Source organism: Sturnus vulgaris, chromosome 22 (assembly GCF_052056855.1).
Source record: "Sturnus vulgaris isolate bStuVul1 chromosome 22, bStuVul1.hap1, whole genome shotgun sequence".
Taxonomy (NCBI): Eukaryota; Metazoa; Chordata; class Aves; order Passeriformes; family Sturnidae; genus Sturnus; species Sturnus vulgaris.
The window spans coordinates 5,869,707-5,887,347 of NC_142264.1; the positions used below are offsets into that span (position 1 = coordinate 5,869,707).

Here is a 17,641-nt window from a genome sequence, read left to right on the forward strand (position 1 = left end):
CATCCCTAGGTCCAAAACCAACCTTTTCCTGTAAAAAAAAAAAAAGGAAAACATACTCCTGTAAACGTTGTGGAGTGCTGCTCCTGCCTGGAGCTTTGGGAAGGGAAGGTGATTTTCCAGGCAGGATGCTTGCAGGCCTGATGCTGTCTCAGTATTGCAGGTATCACCATGAATGCATGGAGCCATGAGGATGTCCTGAGTCCCATGGGGAAAGCCTGGGCCCTGTGGGGACCTGCCACCTGCTTTCCAGTCCTGCTCCTGGGGCACAGGAGCTGTCACAGCCCTGTGTTAGCAGGTGGAAATGCTAACCCACAGCATGGAGCTGGGTGGGTTCCCCTGAGGACCACACAGCCGGTGCCCTGACAGGTATCTCCATGTCCCCCTTCTCCCCGAGCTCACCCAGGGTTGCTTTTCCATTGCATGCCCAAAACTGCTTGTAAGGTGCCACTTGGCTCTCAGTGGCCTCTGAGGGTCCATTGTGAGCCCGGCAGCAGTGAGGATGTGGGGGGAAGGCAGATTGCAAAGGCAGCGATAATTCTGACCCCAGCTGAGCTTGGGAGGACAGGCACAGGATGCTCTGTCCGTCTACTAGTCCCAGCCTGTGTGCAGCACACTTCACTGGCCCGTGCCTCAGTTTCCCTGCGTCACAGTGGTGGCCCCCCTTCCTCTGCCTGCTTTGGGGGTGATGGGGCTGTGGGAAGGGCAGTCTCTCCCTCTCTTGTTCTGCTCTAGAGCCCACGGCCAGGGAGTGCTGGCGAGGGCTGTACAGGGCAGTGGGGCCATGGCTGTGCTCGGGTGGCTGAACTGTGTGGGGTGCCAGGGGAAGGGCAGGTCCAGCTGTGACCCTGAGACAATGCAGGGATGGAGGGATGTGGGGAGATCAGGATGAAGAAGGGAAGGGATGCAGGGATGAAGAAGAGCAGAGATGAAAGAATGGAGGGGTGTAAGGGCTGGAGGGGTTTGGCGATCAGGGATATAAGATAATGGGATGCAGAGATGAAGTAGGGAGAGAGGGTTGTGGGGAAGTGGGGATCAGATCCAGTTCGGACAGACCCCGGGCTCCCCACCGAGAGCCGGTGCGGGCGGTGCGGCGGCGCCGGGAGGTGGCAGCAGCGGCCGAGCGCGGGGCCGCGGAGCGGGGGCGGTGCCGGCGGGGGTGTCCCCGAGGGACGGGGGGGCCGTGGGCTCCGCGGGATCCCCGCTACTCTGCGGCCCTTGCTCCGCCCTCATTCCCTCCCGGGCTGCGGGGCCGTGCTCGAGGGCTCCGGCGGAGGGCAGAGGAGCTGCCCCTCGTTCAGCCTTCCCGGGGGCATGCACATGGCTGGAGTGCCGACACGGACGCGGGTGGGTCCGGCTGTGCTGGGCGCTTGGGTGCCTACCCCTTCCCGCAGTCCTTCATGGCTGGGAATTCCCGGCTGCGCTGGCGCCCAGCCCTTCCCGGAATACTTGTCCGAGTCGGGGCTGTAAACAGCATTTTTCTCTCCTTGCAGTCACTGCCGGGTCCTGTGAGTCCCCCGCCCTCTCTGTTGCTTCTTTCAGGTGTTCCTGAATTGTTCGCTTCCCGACCCCTCTGCTGCACCCTGACGGAGCCCCGCCGGGGGGACACAGGCAGCCAGCGACAGCAGCCGCCTGGGGCACCCCTCACCCTGATGCGGGTGGGCACAGGTTTGGCCATGTGTGCCATCCACCCGTCCCTCACCAGGGCTCTGATGCCACCGCATTGCTGCTGGGGAGCACGGAGTCACTGCCCCGCAGGACGTGACCATCGCCAGGCCTGCGCTCGCTCTGGGAGCTGACGGCTGTATTTATGGATTGGGTGGAAAACCAGAGGGTTTGGTCAAACGTCCCACAGGCCCCGGGCCTGCCCCTGCCCGCGGCGCGGACACGTCACGGACACGCCCGTGGGCCTGCGAATGGTCAGCCATGGGGGACAGCCTGGGTGGGACACGGCTCAGGAGGGTGGCTTGCCTTGGTGAGGACGAGAGCCATGACCCCGCTCGCCATACAAGCCCTCCTCAGCCACAAGCCTCTCTGGCCATGATCCCCTTGTCCACTAACCCCCCTGGCGATGATGCCCCCGGCCACCAGCGCCCTTGGCCATATTCCCCCAAACCATGAGCCCCACTCCCCCTCATCCCATTGCCCACCCACCCACGCCGTGCAGGCACCATGGGGACCCAACCAGGTGCTGGCCTGTGGTACATGGATGCTCCCCCGGAGCATCATCGGGGAGGGGGTCCCGGGGTATCCCCCGGCTTCTCGCCCCCCAGCCGTGGGCTGTGCGGGGCTCTGCACCGCTGTCGACTCTATTTAAGGAAACCCGACCCAAACTGGCCCCCGGGGCTTGCGGCGGCAGCGGGGCCGGGCCGGGGGCGGGGGGTGCGCTGAGCGCGGCGGGTCCCAGCCCGCCCCTTCCCCGCCCGCCACCTCCGCCATGGGCGCCGCGGGGCTGCTCTGCGCCCTCCTCCTGCTGCTGGGCACCGAGACCGGCACCGGGACCGGCACCGGGCCAGCCCCACCGCGCCTGGTGCTCGCCCTGCTCGCCCGGAACGCGCAGCACTCACTGCCGCACTGCTTGGGAGCCCTGGAGCGCTTGGACTATCCCGCGAGCAGCATCGCCCTGTGGTGAGGGAGCGGGACCCCGGGGAGAGCCGGGACCCCGGGGGGGGGGGGAGCGGGCAGCCCGCGATGCGGAGAGTAGCACGGATCCTAGGGGAGGAGAGGGCTGTGGGGGAATGGGCATCTCGGGGGGAGCAGGGATGCTGGAGTCACAGGGACCGCGGGGATAACGGGGAGCACCGGGGGAATGGGCATAATGAGGGGAAGGAGGATCCTGGGGAGTAAGGGAGGCTGTGGGGGGAATGGAGAGCCGAGGATAACCGGGATCCGAATGACAACGCGGGGTAGGAACTGGGGAGAGTGGGAGAACTGGGTGGGCTCGCAGAGTGATCTTGGAGTAACAGGGGCTTGGGTAGACAGAACAGATTCGAAGGAATGGGGGCCTACGGGAGAATGGGGATCCTTAGGTGGCAGGGTCCTTCGGGAGGAACAGGGATCCCGGGTAGAAGCGCCCCCAGCCCCAGGATGTTAGGGGTGGCTCTGCCCCGTGTGTAGGACCCGGCAGGGAACAGGGAGGGGCTCGGGCTGCCCCCCGGCGAAGGGGCAGGACCCCACCTTTCCCCTGAGGAAGCTGTGGGGCTGGTGAGGGAGGGGACCCCTGGGCACAAGGGAATTCTGCATCATCAGGGACAGACGCTGCCTTCCCCCTCCCTGCAGGGCTCACCCTCAGCCCCCCTTTCCCAAAGACAACCCCAAGCCCCCTTTGCCGTGCTGGGAGTTGGCTGGGAGTTGTCTGGGAGTCTCCTGTCTCCTCGTTACGCCATTGCAGTCTGTCGCCTGAACTTGTCGGAAACTTTTCTGCAGCTGCTTTTGCGGGGGAGCTGAGGCGGGGGCTGTTAGGGGGATCCTGGCAGGGATGGGGCGAAGGAAACTGCTGGAAGGGGAAGGGAGGTCCTCACCTTTACCCGCTGCACACCCCGGGAACCGCAGGACCCTGCAGGGTGTTTCAAGAGCAGCCCGTGGAGCTGGGGGGACATAGATCCTGCCTTGTCCCCTGAATCCATCAAATCCCCGCGATACCCATGCCTGGGGGATGTCCCAGGGCTCTCTGACAGATCGAGGGTGCTAAGGAGTGTGGGAACGTGGGGTTTGGCTCAGTGCTCGGCTCTGTTTATGCTGGTGTCCCTGCGAACATACTTGTGAGGACGGGTGGGAGAGTTGGGAACGGTGATGGTCCCGACAAAGGGAATGTTCGGGAAGGAGGATTTTTTGCTGCTTGTTGAGCCCTTTCCTCTCACTGCTGGAACAGTGGGATGCACAGGAGTACTGTGGGATGCAGGGGCAGGGGGACAAAGCAGCTGTGCTGCAATGCTCATGGTTGGCAGTCACAAGGCTGGGGTGAGAACATGTCCAGGGCTGCCACTGGGCTGAAGGGATGAGGGGCGGGGGCCGGGGAACAGCCTGGCTGGCTGTGGCACCGAGGAAGAAATTACCAGTTGGCGTTCTCCCTCCTGTCTGCGCAGCCTTCAAATTACATGTTATGTTCCCAAGCAAGTCTGGCTCAGTCTTTTGGCCCCGTGAGCATTTCTAGTGCAGGGTGAGGTCCTGGTTGTCCCTTGAGGAGGCCCCCAGAGACTGATGTCCCCTCATCTCAGGTGTGCAACAGACCACAACTCAGACAACACGACGGCAATGCTGCAGGAGTGGCTGGGAGCGGTGGGGAAGGACTATCACTCGGTGGTCTGGAAGGTGCAAGAGGAGCCCAGGTGAGGCAGGGTGAGTGCTGGGTGGGGGCAGGTATGTGCTGTGAGGGGGTCCTGGAGCAGCATCAACTCTCCCTGGCCAGGGACCAGGAGGAGTGAAGCGGAGCGAGGCTGACTCAGCCTGACGGCTCGAACAGCCTGCACCGAGTTTGTGCATTCCCAGCGAGTGAGGTTAACCCCTGCCTCCCCTGCCCAGCTCCTACCCTGATGAGCTTGGTCCCAAGCACTGGAGTGACAAACGCTATGAAAACGTGATGAAATTGAAGCAGGAAGCTCTCACCTATGCCCGGGAGCAGCAGGCAGACTACATCCTGGTAAGGGGCTTGGGATGCTGTGGGGTGGGGGCTGAGGTAGGCTTCTCCACATCTCCAGAACCTGGTGTGCTGTCTCCACAGTTCGTGGACACTGACAGTGTCCTAACCAACAACCAGACCCTCAAGTTTCTTATGGCACAGAACAAGTCAGTAGTGGCCCCCATGCTGGACTCACAGACTTTCTACTCCAACTTCTGGTGTGGCATCACACCCCAGGTACATCCCCAGAAAGCCCTGGGGAAGGGGACACCCCCTTGGTGGAGGAGCCCTCTGCCATGGAGGCATTGTGCTGGTGTGCTGCAGGGATATTATCGCCGGACCCCTGACTACTTTCCCACCAAGAACCGCCAGCGGGTGGGCTGCTTCCGTGTCCCCATGGTCTATGCCACCTTCCTGATCGACCTGAGGAAGGAGGAGACTTTGCAATTGGCTTTCTACCCGCCCCATCCCAACTACACCTGGGCCTTCGATGATATCATTGTCTTTGCCTACTCCTGCCAGGAGGCTGGTGAGAGTGATGGGGTTTTGGGAGGTGAAGGGGCTTGGAGGGGCTGTGCTGCTCACCTGTCTCACCTGGCAGGTGCGGAGGTCCATGTGTGCAACCAGCACCGCTTTGGTTACATCAATGTTCCTGTGAAAGCTCACCAGACGCTGGAGGATGATCATGCCAACTTTGTGCATCTCACGCTGGAAGCCATGGGTGAGTGCCCATGGGTGGAGAGATCCTGGAGGCCTCCAGGTCCTGACAGGGCTGTCAGCCCCAGCTCCCAGCCAGGGGAATCTGGGTTCCTCTGAAGAGTGTCTCCTCTCTCCACAGTGGATGGTCCCCCCATGCAGCGCTCCAGGCACATTTCTCTCCTGCCCAGGCCACTCACAAAAATGGGCTTTGATGAAGTAAGTGCCCAGTGGAGCCACTCATGTCTCTCTGTCCATCCCTTTGGTTGTGTCCCTCTCTCTGCATCCATCTATGGCAAATCCCGAGCCCCTGTCCCCATCCTGCAGTAGCTAGGCACGCTGTGTGTCCCCCATGACAACACGCTCCATTGTTGGGGCTCTCCTCTTCCTCCCCAGATCTTTCTAATCAACCTGGTGCGCAGGCCAGACCGGCGGCAGCGAATGCTGGCATCCCTGCAGGAGCTGGAGATTGTTCCACGGGTGGTGGATGCTGTGGATGGCAGGTGACCATGGGGGGACACTCAGCCAGTCTCCTGGTGTCACCCTGGGGAGGGGACAGGGAGTGTCTGGGGAGACACCTTGCTGATGCAGCCCCTCGCCTTGCAGCACCCTCAACAGCAGTGACATCAAAGTACTGGGAGTGGACCTGCTACCCGGGTACTATGATCCCTTCTCTGGCCGCACGCTCACCAAGGGTGAGGTCGGCTGCTTCCTCAGCCACTACAATGTCTGGAAGGAGGTATGGAGCCACAGCGGCCATGGGGTCCCTAAGGGCCACCAGCAGTGGGGAGGGACCCTGCGAACATCACAATTGTCAGGAGGACCTGGGGTGAAGGGGTGTCCTGCAGGGTCAGTGGCCCCAGTATGGCCCAGAGTGGTGCTGGGATAGGCTTGCACCTCTGTCCCCTCCTCCAGATCGTGTCCCGGGGGTTGGAGCGGTCAGTGGTCTTCGAGGATGATGTGCGCTTCGAGGCTGCCTTCCCAGCACGGCTGCAGCGGCTAATGGAGGAGCTGGAGCAGGCACAGCAGGACTGGGACCTCATGTAGGTGCTGGGGCCAGGGGGATGTGGGGTGAGGGTTCCCAGTGCTGGCTCTCATGGTTCCCTGGCCACCCCACAGCTACCTGGGGAGGAAACAGGTGAACGACGAGGATGAGGCACCTGTGAAAGGCGTGCGGAACCTGGTGGTGGCCGGGTACTCGTACTGGACACTGGCCTACGCCATCTCCCACCATGGGGCACAGAAGCTGCTGGCCACCAAACCCCTCTCCAAAATGCTGCCAGTGGATGAGTATCTGCCCATCATGTATGACAAGCATCCCAAGTAAGGAGCAGGTTGTGCAGGAGGGTGCTGGCCTGGCCATGCCAGTGTGGGACAATGTGTTTCTTCTCTGCCGTCACCACCTCACCCCGCTCCCCCCCTTGCAGGCGTTACTCATGCTGGAGGAAAACATCTGTAGAATGAGCTCATTCTCAGCCGGCTGCTGCCTGGCCACTGGCCACTGGAAAATGGCCCTCTGCCAGCATGGGGTGGGGGAACAGGAATGGAGCTGGGCCTTGATGTGGGCCCTGCACAGGGTCTTGGCCCTGTGGCAAGGGGCGGGGAGCAGCCCCCTGTACCCTGGTGTTGGGGGGCTGTGTAGTCCCCTACCCCTGGTTGTGGGTCTCAGCCCCAGTTTGGAGCACTTTCATGCCCCTCTCTGGGGTGGAAGTCAGCAGTAAGGCTTTGTCTGGGGAGGGGGAGGCAATTTAGGGGGTGAGTGAGCACCAGTGGGTGGGTGTCCTGGGAGAGAAGGAACTGGGAAACCCAGTGATCGGGTTGGAGAAACATAAGGATCAGGCATGTAAAAGACAGGCTGGAGGTGGACAGAGGGACACATTAGTGATCTGGATGTGCACCAGGAGCAGCTGGAAGCCCCCTGCTTGCAGGCATAACAGCACCAGACATCCCTGTCTCAGGGCCAGCTGGATGCTGTGCCAGAGACCCACTCTGTGCCAAGAGCCGGCCTCAGCTGGAGGGGAGCGACAGGTCCTGTCCTCTCTGTAATCCCTCCACAGTCCCAGCCTTCCCCGGCTCCATGCCTGGTCATGCCTCACATCCCTAACTATCCCCTGCCCTGCATGGAGCATTCCCTGAGTGGTTATACTTTTCCCAGTGCTTTTTCTTCTCTGTGCCATGCTCTGTAAGCCAGTTTCTCCTCTCTGGTTTGCTTTCCCCAGCGAGGATTACAAGCGACACTTCTCCCCACGGGACTTGCTGGTGTTTTCGGCTCACCCCCTCCTGGTTTATCCCACTCACTATGCTGGGGACAGCAACTGGCTGAGTGACACCGAGACTTCCACCATCTGGGATGATGATGCCAAGAAGACTGACTGGGTTGGCTCACAGAAGACTCTGAGGGACTCACGGGACAGTACTGGCCACCTCCGCTCCACAGCCCGTGATGAGCTCTGATGGTGAGCAAGGCTGTGAGGCACAGGCACAGGGGACGGAACAGCTGGGGAACATTTCTCTGCAAGTGCCACATTCAGATGTGTCCCACATGCCTAGATTGTTTTTGTCATGGAGCAGCAGCTCTCCCCGTCAGAGCATTGAGAAACAGAGACCAGACTGTCTCTGCCAGGTGGGAAAAGGGGTGGGGACACAGATGTCCCATGTGGGGCTACACTGGGCTGGAGGAGACATGGGGACAGGGCCCTCCATTTCTGAGTCCATGCTGCTCCCCAGCCACTCAGGTGAGGAAGGAAGAATGCTCCTTTGCCTGCTGCAGAAGTCTCCTCAGTATGAAAAGAGCTGGAGCATCTTCCAGGGAAACGTTTCATCCCAACACTGTTTGCTCCCCTCAGAAGCAGGTCTCTTTGGGGCTGTGCATCTGTGGGGTGGCCATGCAGGCAAGCAGGCAGGCGACCCACACTGGCTCAGCCCCAGGGCAGCATAGACACAGTTAATGCTGGGTCAGACTTTCCCTGACTGAGGTTGCTTGTCCTGGCAGCAGAACTGCCCTGGGAGCTGCCAGACCGGGGGAGGCTGGAAAATAGCCCTCCCACTGCCTCGGCTGCAGGCGTGAACGTGTCGGGGCTGCTCCTGCCATGACCACTAATGTCTGTATCCATCCATGCCTCCTAGGGATAGCGAGTGTGATCCAGCTGGGAGCACTGTGGGCAAGGACCTTACACTGCCCACTCCCACTCAGGAGCTGCAGCTGCCCTGGACAGAGGCCCTCACGGTTCTTTGAATCTGCATGCGACGAATCCACCCAAAGCAGGATTTGCCTCAGGAAAGCCTTTCCCTGCCAAGGGGAGAGACCAGAGGAGCGCTGTGCTCTGTCTCTGCTGAGGACACATCTCCAGGACAGTCCCAAGCGATGCCAACTCTGCCATCTCCCACCAGCCTGGACTTTGGGGAGTGGACTTTGGGCTGGCACCTGTGGTGGCCTCCTGCCACTGACTGGACTTGTCCCTCATGCTGTGCCTGGGTGGAAGCCCAGGGAGGATTAAAGCAGACTGAGCTGAAGTGCTGGGTGCTGGCATTGCCCCAAATTCCCAGGGCAATACCCCACTGGGGTCACCTCAGTGCTGCAGGGGTGAGGGTCTGGCAGTTCCCTCAGCTGGGAACTTTGGGAATGAAATCTGTTGGGGGGAAAGAGGGGAAGGAGAGAGGTGGGGTGGAGAGGAAGATTGAAGCTCATCCTTGGGGTCTAGGTAGGAAAGGTGGGTGGCATTTTCATGGAGCTCAGCTCTCTCCTGGAAATGGAGGTGACGGAGCAGCAGGTGGAGGCCTTGGCAGCAGATACCCACAATGAGACCACTCATTGTCTGGAGTCTGAGACTATCAAGTGATTCAGGAAAGCCTAATTTGGGGCAGGTTGAACAGCTACAGCAGGGACCTCCTGAAGGAAAACAACCAGATCCAGATCATACAGGACCTGAAGATCCGAGTGGATCTCCTGGAGAACAGGGAGAAGGAAATCCCAAGTGCCTGTTCTGCAAGTGCAGGGTCCCAGCCAGTATAGACATAGGTGAGGAAGGGATGACAGGTTGGGGACACTTTTGCTTCCCAGCTTTTCCTAAAGTCCTAAGCAGCCTCAGTGCTCCTCAGGAGCTGGGGATGGAGGAGAAGGTCTGGTGCCAGTTGGAGCAGAGGATGGAAGCGCTTGCAACATTGTGGTATACATCAGCCAGCAAGTGTCCCAGTGCTTGTTCCAGTGCCTGCTGGGATGCAGGAGAGGAGCTGCCTTTGCTGGGCGTCCCAGTATTCGTGGGATACAGAGCTGGGCAGGACATGCTGGCACATGGGACAGCAGTGGTGAGGACACACTGCCTCAGTTTGCCCTCTCTACCACGAGACCTGCAATGGGTCTGTGGGAAGCCAGAACTCCTGCAGCTGTTGGAAACTCCACGGTTTTAGCCAAAACCACTGAACTCAAAAAAACACTGTGAGGCCAGCCCTGAAACTTGCAGCAACTTAGTGGGAGCAGCATGCTACAAGATTCCAGGCTCTTCATGCTTGCCAGCTTCTTAACAAAGCTGACGTGCCTTTGGCCTCTACAGAAGTAGTTCCTATTGCTCCCCATTTCTCAGTAGAAGCCTCCCTCCAGACTGTGCTGAACAGGGATGGGAACACAGATTTGAGCTGCAGTGCCAAGGACGACCCAAGCTCGGCAGGTGGCGCATGGAAGAGAGGAAGGAGCAGGGCAGAGTCAGGGTGAGGGTTTATTTAATTTCTGTGCCAAACTGAGGTATGGAGCCTCTGCTCCATACCAGCACCCAGCCCCAGCACCCAGCCAGGCTGGGCCAGCTCTGCTCTGCACCATGGTCACTCTGGAGAGCCCGTACCACCTTTCCATCAGCCACAAGGGTCTCCGGGGTTTTGTGTCAGCCCCTGTCCCCAGGCTCTGTAGGTGCGCGGCTCTGGATGTGCTCCAGCAGGCAGGTCACTGCCTGGGCCAGGATGTGCTCCAGCTTCTCCCGCTCCCCAGCACTGAACGGAGACAGGACGTAGTTGGGCACTGTCACATCACCCTCTGGCCGCCCGATGCCAATCCTGAGCCGGGTCATCTCCTGGGGAGGAAGGAAGAGAGCTGGGGGAGCATCCCCTCAAGTGTTCAGATAGAGCTAGGCAAGGTGACAGTGCTGAGAGTGGAGCTGGGCAGCAAGGGAGCAGCTCCTCATGTTTTCCAGGTGGTTTTGAGTGCTTGCGCCAAGAAACATAATTTTGGAAGAGGCTTTTTCTGGGCTGTGTCAAGATCCCAGACTCCTGCCAGGCCTGGCAGAGCCACTCAAACTAATTGTTTCCATATCCTTCATGGCAGCCAAACAGACAACAGCCCTCCAGAAAGAAGGGGAAGGAGAAAAGGGAGGAAGGGAGCAGGGGCTTTTCTGAGGGGCATCAGAAAAATGGGAGTGGGGGAAAAAGCCATGCATTAAGGGGAGCACAGGATTGATCCCCTTCCACTGAGGCCCACTCACGTTGGAGTGCAAAGCACTGATGCAGGATTGGACCCCGTTGTGTCCCCTTGGGAGAGAAAGAGAAAACCCAGAGTTAGCCTGTAAGAGACACCCCTCTGTGTAGCTCTGGGGTCTCCTGCTGCAGGAATGTGGGAATGTGGTCCCAGCCAAAGGCTGCAGTCCCCATGTCCTGGTTCTGCAGGAACATGCAGCCCAGGGGGCTCAGAGCAGTCAGCTGGGATTTGAGGGAAGCAGGGCTGGGACAGCACATTCTGTGTGTGTCGGCTCTTGCTGCAGCTGGTGCATGTGTGACTGAGCACTGGGGCCCAGCACCATACCTGCCCCGTCCCGCAGTGGAAGCTTTCTTAGGTTAAATGCCTGCAGCCTGCCCCAGGAGCTGGTGCTGGGCAGGCACGGTGGAGGAAGAGTGCTATAAAAAGCCCATGTGGTGCTGTCTATGGGCTGAATCCAGCCCACAGCCGCTTCCAGGAGGCTCCCTGCCCTCCCTGCCAGGGCAGAACTGGGAGGCTGCCCAAGCAGCCAGCTGTTGCCTCTGCAATGGATTGAGCTCAGGACAAGAGCTGAAACATTGCAAGGCTGTTGGGATGGGGCCAAGAACAGCCCATGAGCCTGTATAGGTATGCTAAAGCCTCAAACCAGCTCACACAATCAGAGAGCTGGGGCTACCCCATACCTTGCACTGCCTCCCAGCTTGATTGCCACCTTGCCCAGGGCCTTGTCCAGGTCATCATGAACCAGGTAAATGTCTCCAGGGCCAAGGCTGTAGATCTCAGCTTTGGAAACAGAAACACAACCTAAGAAATTAGGGGGAGACGGACTCACCAGGCCCTGACTCTGCAGAGTGGGGCTGTAGTGGAGGGCAGGGAGACAGCAAGGCTGTCACAGGGGGTTGGTGACACTAGAGGCTTTGGGGCTGACCCAGTTGCTCACCAGCACTGGCGACGCTGAGCCCATTGAGGTTCATGAACCGCCGTGGCTTGAGCAGCACCAGCTCCAGGCCGTGGGCTGTGGCCAGGGTCACATCAGCACAGCACCGCTTGTCCACTCGCCAGCCCTCGGCCACCGCCAGCTGCCGGGCCAGCCGATCCAGCACCTCCATGCCCACACTGTGCCGTGTGCCCCACAACCCATAGTTTCCCAGGCCGGCCACCTGCGTGACAAGTGTCAACAGGGCTCTGACGGGCCATCACGAGGCCCCTGGCCCCTGCATGGGCCTGATCCTCCCCAGTATGTCTCAAACCTCCTCCCTCACGGCTGCCCACAGCTGGCTGGATTCTCACAGCCTCAATCCCCACAGCATTCCCCTCAGCGCCTCTTTCCTCGGTGCCTCCCTCACAGCCCTGATCACGCCGGGGCTCGCCCATGACCTGATCCACCCGCCCCTGGCACTGCCCTCACCGCCCTGCTCCCTCTGCTCGCCTCACAGTCCTCATCCACCCTGTTCTCCTCACAGCCTCCACTGCCCCCCGTTCCCCTCACAGTCCATCTCCCTGCGCTCCCCTCAGCCTCGCTGCCCCCCGTTGCCCTCACAGCCACGTTGCCCTCACAGCCTCGCTGCCCCCGCTCCCTCCTCCCCCGCGCTCACCAAGGCGCGCGGCCCCGCCCGCTTCACGAGCGCTCGCGCGCTCCCCGCCACCTCCGCCGCCAGCATCGCCCTCCTGCCCGCGTGACGTCACTCCCCCGCGCCGCCCAACGTCCTGCCCACGTGGCCTCGCCCCCACCGCCATCTTGGTTACGGGCAGCGCCGCCATCTTTCTAGCGGGCGGTGTCGGTGTCAGGGGCGGTGTCGCCGCTGTGGTAATGCCCCGCGGGCCGGCTCGTCCTAGAGGCAGTCGTGGTGGGGAGGTGCGTTAACGGGGCGTTACTGGGGGCCGCGGCCTGGGAACCGCTTCGAGCCGGGAGAAGCTCCGCAGAGGGTCCCAGAGGGGAATGCCCAGGCAGGACTGGTCCCCGTCCTTTGTGTGTTTGTGTCTGTTCCGTCTCCACTGACGTGCCGGCCCTTGGGATACGGCTGGATGGGGAAACGCATCATTCCTCACTTTCCCCGAAGCTATCCTTCAGCCCTGGGTGGGTCCTTACCCTACCAGCAGGGCAGAGCTTTCTTTCAGGGCACTGTGACAGTTCCCCAGCCCAGGAGCACATCACTGTGAAATTGCTCATCTTCCAAATCCTTCCACACTACCTGCAGTCAGGAATCCATGTAAAGATCTCAACTGTTTAATTCTTAAAAGATTTATTTTAAAATTAGAAATGCATTATATATTTGGAAGAGGCAGAATTTTTGCTTCTGTCTTTGGGCCAGCTCTTAAGCAGCCTTTGGGTGGTGTCTAAAATCCCCAAAGCTCAAGGGCCTGGAACTGGAATGGTCCACTGGCAGCTCATTTCCGTACAGGGAACAAGCCGAGCTTTGGAAGCTTTGCAAAGTGTCCCCACATCCATCTCTTAAGCAGGTTGTTCCTAGTGAGTGAATGACTCTGGTTCCTCTGACCTCTTGTTCCATAGCAGCACAGGATATTAAAATCTGGACAAAAGCCAGGCTGTACATCCCATGCTTGGCAGTCTGGAGCATTAATCTTCTCTAACTTGTCCCCAGGTCCCCCATTGTGACACTCCCCAGAAGCTGAACGGGTGCTGGCACAGCCAAAGCCTGAAAGGTCTGACCAGCAGAAGGATGTACAAGAAGCTCCACAGCTCATAGCACCAACTCTGCTGTAGAAACCATCACTGAATAAAAGGAATTTTCAAAACCGTTAGCAGCACTGTGGGCTCCCCTGGAGGTAGGATGAGATTCTTCATGGCTGGTAAAACAAGCAAGAAGTCTTTTTTTGTTGTTTTCCTGGTTTGCTACAGGGAAATCCTTTGGCCCTTAGGGGAAAAATGGATGAAGGGGTGGTAAGGGAGCCTGGCTCATGGCAGATCAGGTGTTGCCCTCTCCCACATTACTCCCATCATTTGGTGTTGAAGCCGGTCCCTACCAGCACCTATTCACAGTGAAATGAAACTGGAATGTGGGTGGCTGTAAAACTTCCTTGAAAAGAAAACTTTGTTGCCATGTTGAGGTGTTTACAGGAGTCAGCACCCTTGTGCCAAGGAGCTGAGGCACAGCTATGCTTGAAAAGGTTTAAAAAAAACTGTTAAAATGCTGCAAGAAAGAAATGTTCTTCTGTGGGCTCAGAATCTTAACGAATTGGGTATCAACAGCTGCCAGAAGTGGGGAGAGATGCAGGTGGGTGTTGCCGAGAGGGTGAGAACCTCCCTGACACTGCAGACCCTCTCAGCATCTTCCTCATGTCATCACAGATGTCTCAGGTGGTGGATCCACCCTTACCTGGCCAAGAGTGAATCAGTAAAGTGCTTTAAATCACATAATTTGCACCTGGTCCTGCAGCTATATCCTGCATTGGACTCCTTAGGGCTGGAGAGAGTTCAGCAGGAGAGCACTTGTGCTGTGAAGAGTGACACACCATTCCCACTGCTCATCCTCTTAGCCCTGGGTGCTTTCTTAGCTCCATATGGATGTGAGAGAGGCCCTTGCCAGTGACTAGAAGAAAAAACTGATACGAGAGGCCACTGTTTTGCAGCCTGTTGATGAGAATAATTTCTCTTCTTCGGGGAAGTAGGGGATGCTGTCAGCCACTTCCTGGACGACACCTGGGCGTACCTCGAGACCTTGCTGGAGAAGCTCGCTGATGACGCACTGCTTTACGTGGTGGTGCTTCAGTGGGAGGAAAGGCACAACAAAATCAATAAGATGTTCATTAATGATCCCAGATTTCCAGAAGCCACCTGCACAAGGAAAGGAAGAGAAGGTTTTACCTTCAGAGAGTCTCTGCAGTCCCTGCAATTCAAAGAGATGCTTTGTGTGAAGCCAAAATACTCTGCTGAAGAGAGATCTTGCTGGTTTTGTACAAGGAGAGGGTTGAACTCATCAGTTGTCACTTCCCCCCCAAACAGACTTGTTCTCCAGGAATGGGGGATTTAGCTTGTCTAGTCAGAATTTAAGCTCTGCTCCCTGTGCTAAGGGCAAAGCAAGGAGATCTGGCAGGCAGTGGGGATCGATATAGCTCAGTGCTGTTCTGGCAAGTGTGCTGTGTTGCCTGCCAGCCCCCAGCTGCAAACACACCTTGTCTCCAAAGAACTTTGCTAAATATGGCAACAGGTCTGCTGGCTCAGAAGCTGGTTCCCTTTGCCAGGAAACCTCAAGGGGATCGCAGTTCCAATCCCTCAAACCCCCCTTGTCCCTTTCTGGCCACTTGGTAGGTGGCAAGTGGTGTGTATGGCTTCTAGAACAGGCCTGGCTGCCTGTGCTGGGCTGTGGGGCTACAGGAGGAGCTCAGCTCCATGGACTCACTCTGAGGGTTTTCAAACACGGCCTTGGAGATGGCTGGCTCCAGGTCCTGCAAGCTGATTTCCTCCCGGTCCTTGCGGGCATACCACAGAGCCAATGTCACGTTGTTGATCTGCTCCCCTCCTGCATTGCTGCACAAGAATGAGAGGCTTATCCAGTGTGTACCCAGGAAAATTATGTCTCAGGTGGCACCTGACACCCACCAGCTTGCAGAGTGCAAGCCAGCAGCTCCCAGCTGCCTGGCCCAAAATAACTCCTGTAGAGGCAGCCAAATAACATGCAGACGAGGCTTTTTCACACTCTCCAGATCTGTCTGTTCACAGTGAGACAGCGTCTCTTGGTATTTGTAGAGGCTCAAGGCCTGGAGAAGGAAAGGCAAAACAAGTGTGTGCCCTGCCTGAAGTAGGTGTGACCTCTGCCCAAATGAGCAGCAGTGAGCTGGAAGGCCCCATGGAGAGGCCTCTCTCACCTGATGAAGATGAAGATGGCTTTGCGGTAGTTGGTCCCGTACACAACCCATGAGGGTCCCAGGAAAGGGATGATCACATCAATCAGGCCTGGGTGCATCTTGTCCATCTCATCAAAGAGAAATGCTGACCGCCCACAGTTTGTCAAGTTCCCTTGGATCCAGCGCTTCAGGCTTTCCTAGGAAAAACACCCACCAAGCTGTAAGGCAGCGAGATGGCGAGGAAGGCTCAAGCACCACGGAGTGAAGGCTGAGGCAGGAGCTCAAGCAGAGCTAAAGGTGCTGAGAGCAGCACCACACACTTGGAGCTCAAAGACCCAGTGCTGGGGAGGCCCCTTTATTCTAGCTTTCACACAGTGGCTGTTTACCAGTTTTTTAGACCACTGTAGGTATTTTATTACAGATTTAAAGGAGGAGGCAGCACACTAAAGCTGGAGATTTAGACTCCTACAGCTCCCCATGTTCTTGTCGTTCCCTGTTGTATCTACACAGTTCCCAGCTTCTTGCCAGCTCCTGTTCTGATGCAGAAACATGTGCCTGCGCTGACCCAGAACAGCTCTTTATCATGGCTGAAGATACTTCCCAGCCCACACAAAACCACTCACATTGCCTGGGGGCATGTGTAACTCCTAACTGAAGCACTTCAGCTAGGAAGGGATTTACTTTTTCAAAAGCATTTCCTCTAAGGACACAATACAACAAATAACTTCTCCAAACACCCAGAAAATAAAGGTCCAGGTGTGCTGAATCCCCACTCTGCTGAGAATCTGGCATTTTGATTTCTCTCTTTTCTCAGCTCTAAGACACAGAATGGCACCATGGAGAGTCTGGACCTGCTGTTAGGAAGCTGTGTGCTCTGTCAGGAGGGGATTACAAGTCTAGTGATATGCAGGTTTTTACAGCCATCAGGCTGTTTGGAAAGCAATGGGAAATTTTTAGTGCCTTTTATCTAAGCCAAGCACTTTTGTTTATGCGGTCAAAGAGCTGTGTAAATATTTAAGAATGAGAATATGATCAGGGCAAGGACTGCTGTGGAGAGGATGAAAGTAATAACTGAGTATATAGCGGTTACTAGTGGACCCTTCGGCCAGTGTATGGAGCCACTCACTCAGCTGTGTTGTCTGAAAGGGTAAAACAAAGAGTTTTTATTCCTACTGCACTTCGGGAAACAGCTCGAATGCATATATACTGAGGATCAAGACAGACATAGCCCAAACCCTCCAGTTAAGTGGCACTGCTGTGCGGCGTCCCTTACCTTGTACTGCTCTATCTGCTCAGCATGGGGGAAATGCACTATGGGGGAGAAGTGGTGAACATAGGGGCTCTGCAGCCCCCTCTGGAAGAGGTAGCGGATGAGCATGGAGCTCACGAAGGTTTTGCCTGTTCCTGTCGAGCCGTGGAAAGACATCACGAGAGGTTTCACTGGATTCGGGTTCTCCAGGAACTCCCTCACCCCCTTCATCACTTGCTGCCTGACCAGGGGCTGCCCCACCAGATTCGTGGCCAAGTCAAACTCCAGACCTGAAAGGAAGCGAAACCAGGATTTGGACAACGCGGGCTATCATCGCCCGTCCCGTCCCTGGGGCCGCCCCGCTGGGCCCCGTCATCCCCGACTGTCCCACAGCCGAGAGACCCCGCTCCAAGTGACGCCCCCAGGAAGGCTCTCCTGGAGAGCTGGCTCCCGGGATCCCCTCGCCTGCTGCCTCCCGGCCTCGGCGGCTGCGCGCCCCCCGCCCCCGGGGTCCCCCTGCCCCCAGACCCCCTTCCCGGCCGGCCGCTCCCGCTGACCGCGCAGATCGGGCCCGAAGCCGCACTCGCAGTCTGCCGAGAAGCCGCAGCGCAGCGCCCACAGGTCCCAGGAAGCGGCAGGGCGGGCGGCGGCCGCCAGCAGCACCAGCAGGACCCGGACCGGGACCGGGGCTGGGGCCGCTCCGGACGCCATGGCGGCCGCGGCTTCCGCACCGCACGTACTACAAATACCAGCGTGCCCCGCGCGAAGGGCGGGGCCAGAAGGGGAGGGGACATCAAAGACGGGGCAAGGGGGAAAG

The 17,641-nt window shown here is 58.4% G+C and overlaps 3 protein-coding genes and 1 long non-coding RNA gene across 9 annotated transcripts; 2 read left to right on the forward strand and 2 right to left on the reverse strand.

The window, feature by feature from the left end:
- The first annotated feature begins 1,893 nt into the window (after positions 1 to 1,893).
- Positions 1,894 to 8,824, forward strand: CERCAM (cerebral endothelial cell adhesion molecule). 2 transcript variants are annotated; one of them, XM_088177655.1, is made up of 13 exons: positions 1,894 to 2,625; positions 4,215 to 4,335; positions 4,519 to 4,636; positions 4,718 to 4,852; positions 4,940 to 5,144; positions 5,217 to 5,336; positions 5,454 to 5,530; positions 5,708 to 5,814; positions 5,918 to 6,050; positions 6,227 to 6,354; positions 6,431 to 6,634; positions 7,531 to 7,767; positions 8,438 to 8,824. In XM_088177655.1, exons 1-12 carry the CDS (start codon positions 2,115 to 2,117, stop codon positions 7,763 to 7,765), a joined length of 2,094 nt encoding a protein of 697 aa, XP_088033781.1. In that variant the 5' UTR covers positions 1,894 to 2,114; the 3' UTR covers positions 7,766 to 7,767; positions 8,438 to 8,824. The 2 variants fall into 2 exon arrangements, with proteins under 2 accessions (XP_088033781.1, XP_088033782.1); XM_088177656.1 differs by having other exon boundaries at positions 2,414 to 2,625; positions 4,215 to 4,325.
- A 1,186-nt stretch (positions 8,825 to 10,010) lies between these two features.
- Positions 10,011 to 12,495, reverse strand: PTRH1 (peptidyl-tRNA hydrolase 1 homolog). Of its 4 annotated transcripts, none has more exons than XM_088177662.1 (5): positions 12,365 to 12,495; positions 11,710 to 11,929; positions 11,453 to 11,552; positions 10,780 to 10,825; positions 10,011 to 10,371 (listed from the first exon to the last, which is right to left on the reverse strand). In XM_088177662.1, the coding sequence occupies exons 1-5, from the start codon at positions 12,428 to 12,430 to the stop codon at positions 10,186 to 10,188; spliced, it is 618 nt and encodes a 205-aa protein (XP_088033788.1). In that variant the 5' UTR covers positions 12,431 to 12,495; the 3' UTR covers positions 10,011 to 10,185. The 4 variants fall into 4 exon arrangements, with proteins under 4 accessions (XP_088033788.1, XP_088033787.1, XP_088033786.1 ...); XM_088177661.1 differs by having other exon boundaries at positions 11,453 to 11,573; XM_088177660.1 differs by having other exon boundaries at positions 10,228 to 10,825.
- A 4-nt stretch (positions 12,496 to 12,499) lies between these two features.
- LOC148221436 (uncharacterized) lies at positions 12,500 to 13,532 on the forward strand. Its single transcript, XR_015808095.1, has 2 exons — positions 12,500 to 12,624; positions 13,373 to 13,532. It is a non-coding gene; the product is annotated as an uncharacterized LOC148221436 (long non-coding RNA).
- On the reverse strand, positions 12,996 to 17,568 carry TOR2A (torsin family 2 member A). 2 transcript variants are annotated; one of them, XM_088177658.1, is made up of 6 exons: positions 17,382 to 17,568; positions 16,849 to 17,114; positions 15,597 to 15,772; positions 15,131 to 15,258; positions 14,441 to 14,565; positions 12,996 to 14,333 (listed from the first exon to the last, which is right to left on the reverse strand). In XM_088177658.1, exons 1-6 carry the CDS (start codon positions 17,533 to 17,535, stop codon positions 14,256 to 14,258), a joined length of 927 nt encoding a protein of 308 aa, XP_088033784.1. In that variant the 5' UTR covers positions 17,536 to 17,568; the 3' UTR covers positions 12,996 to 14,255. The 2 variants fall into 2 exon arrangements, with proteins under 2 accessions (XP_088033784.1, XP_014728588.1); XM_014873102.2 differs by having other exon boundaries at positions 12,996 to 14,565.
- Between the last annotated feature and the right edge of the window lie 73 nt (positions 17,569 to 17,641).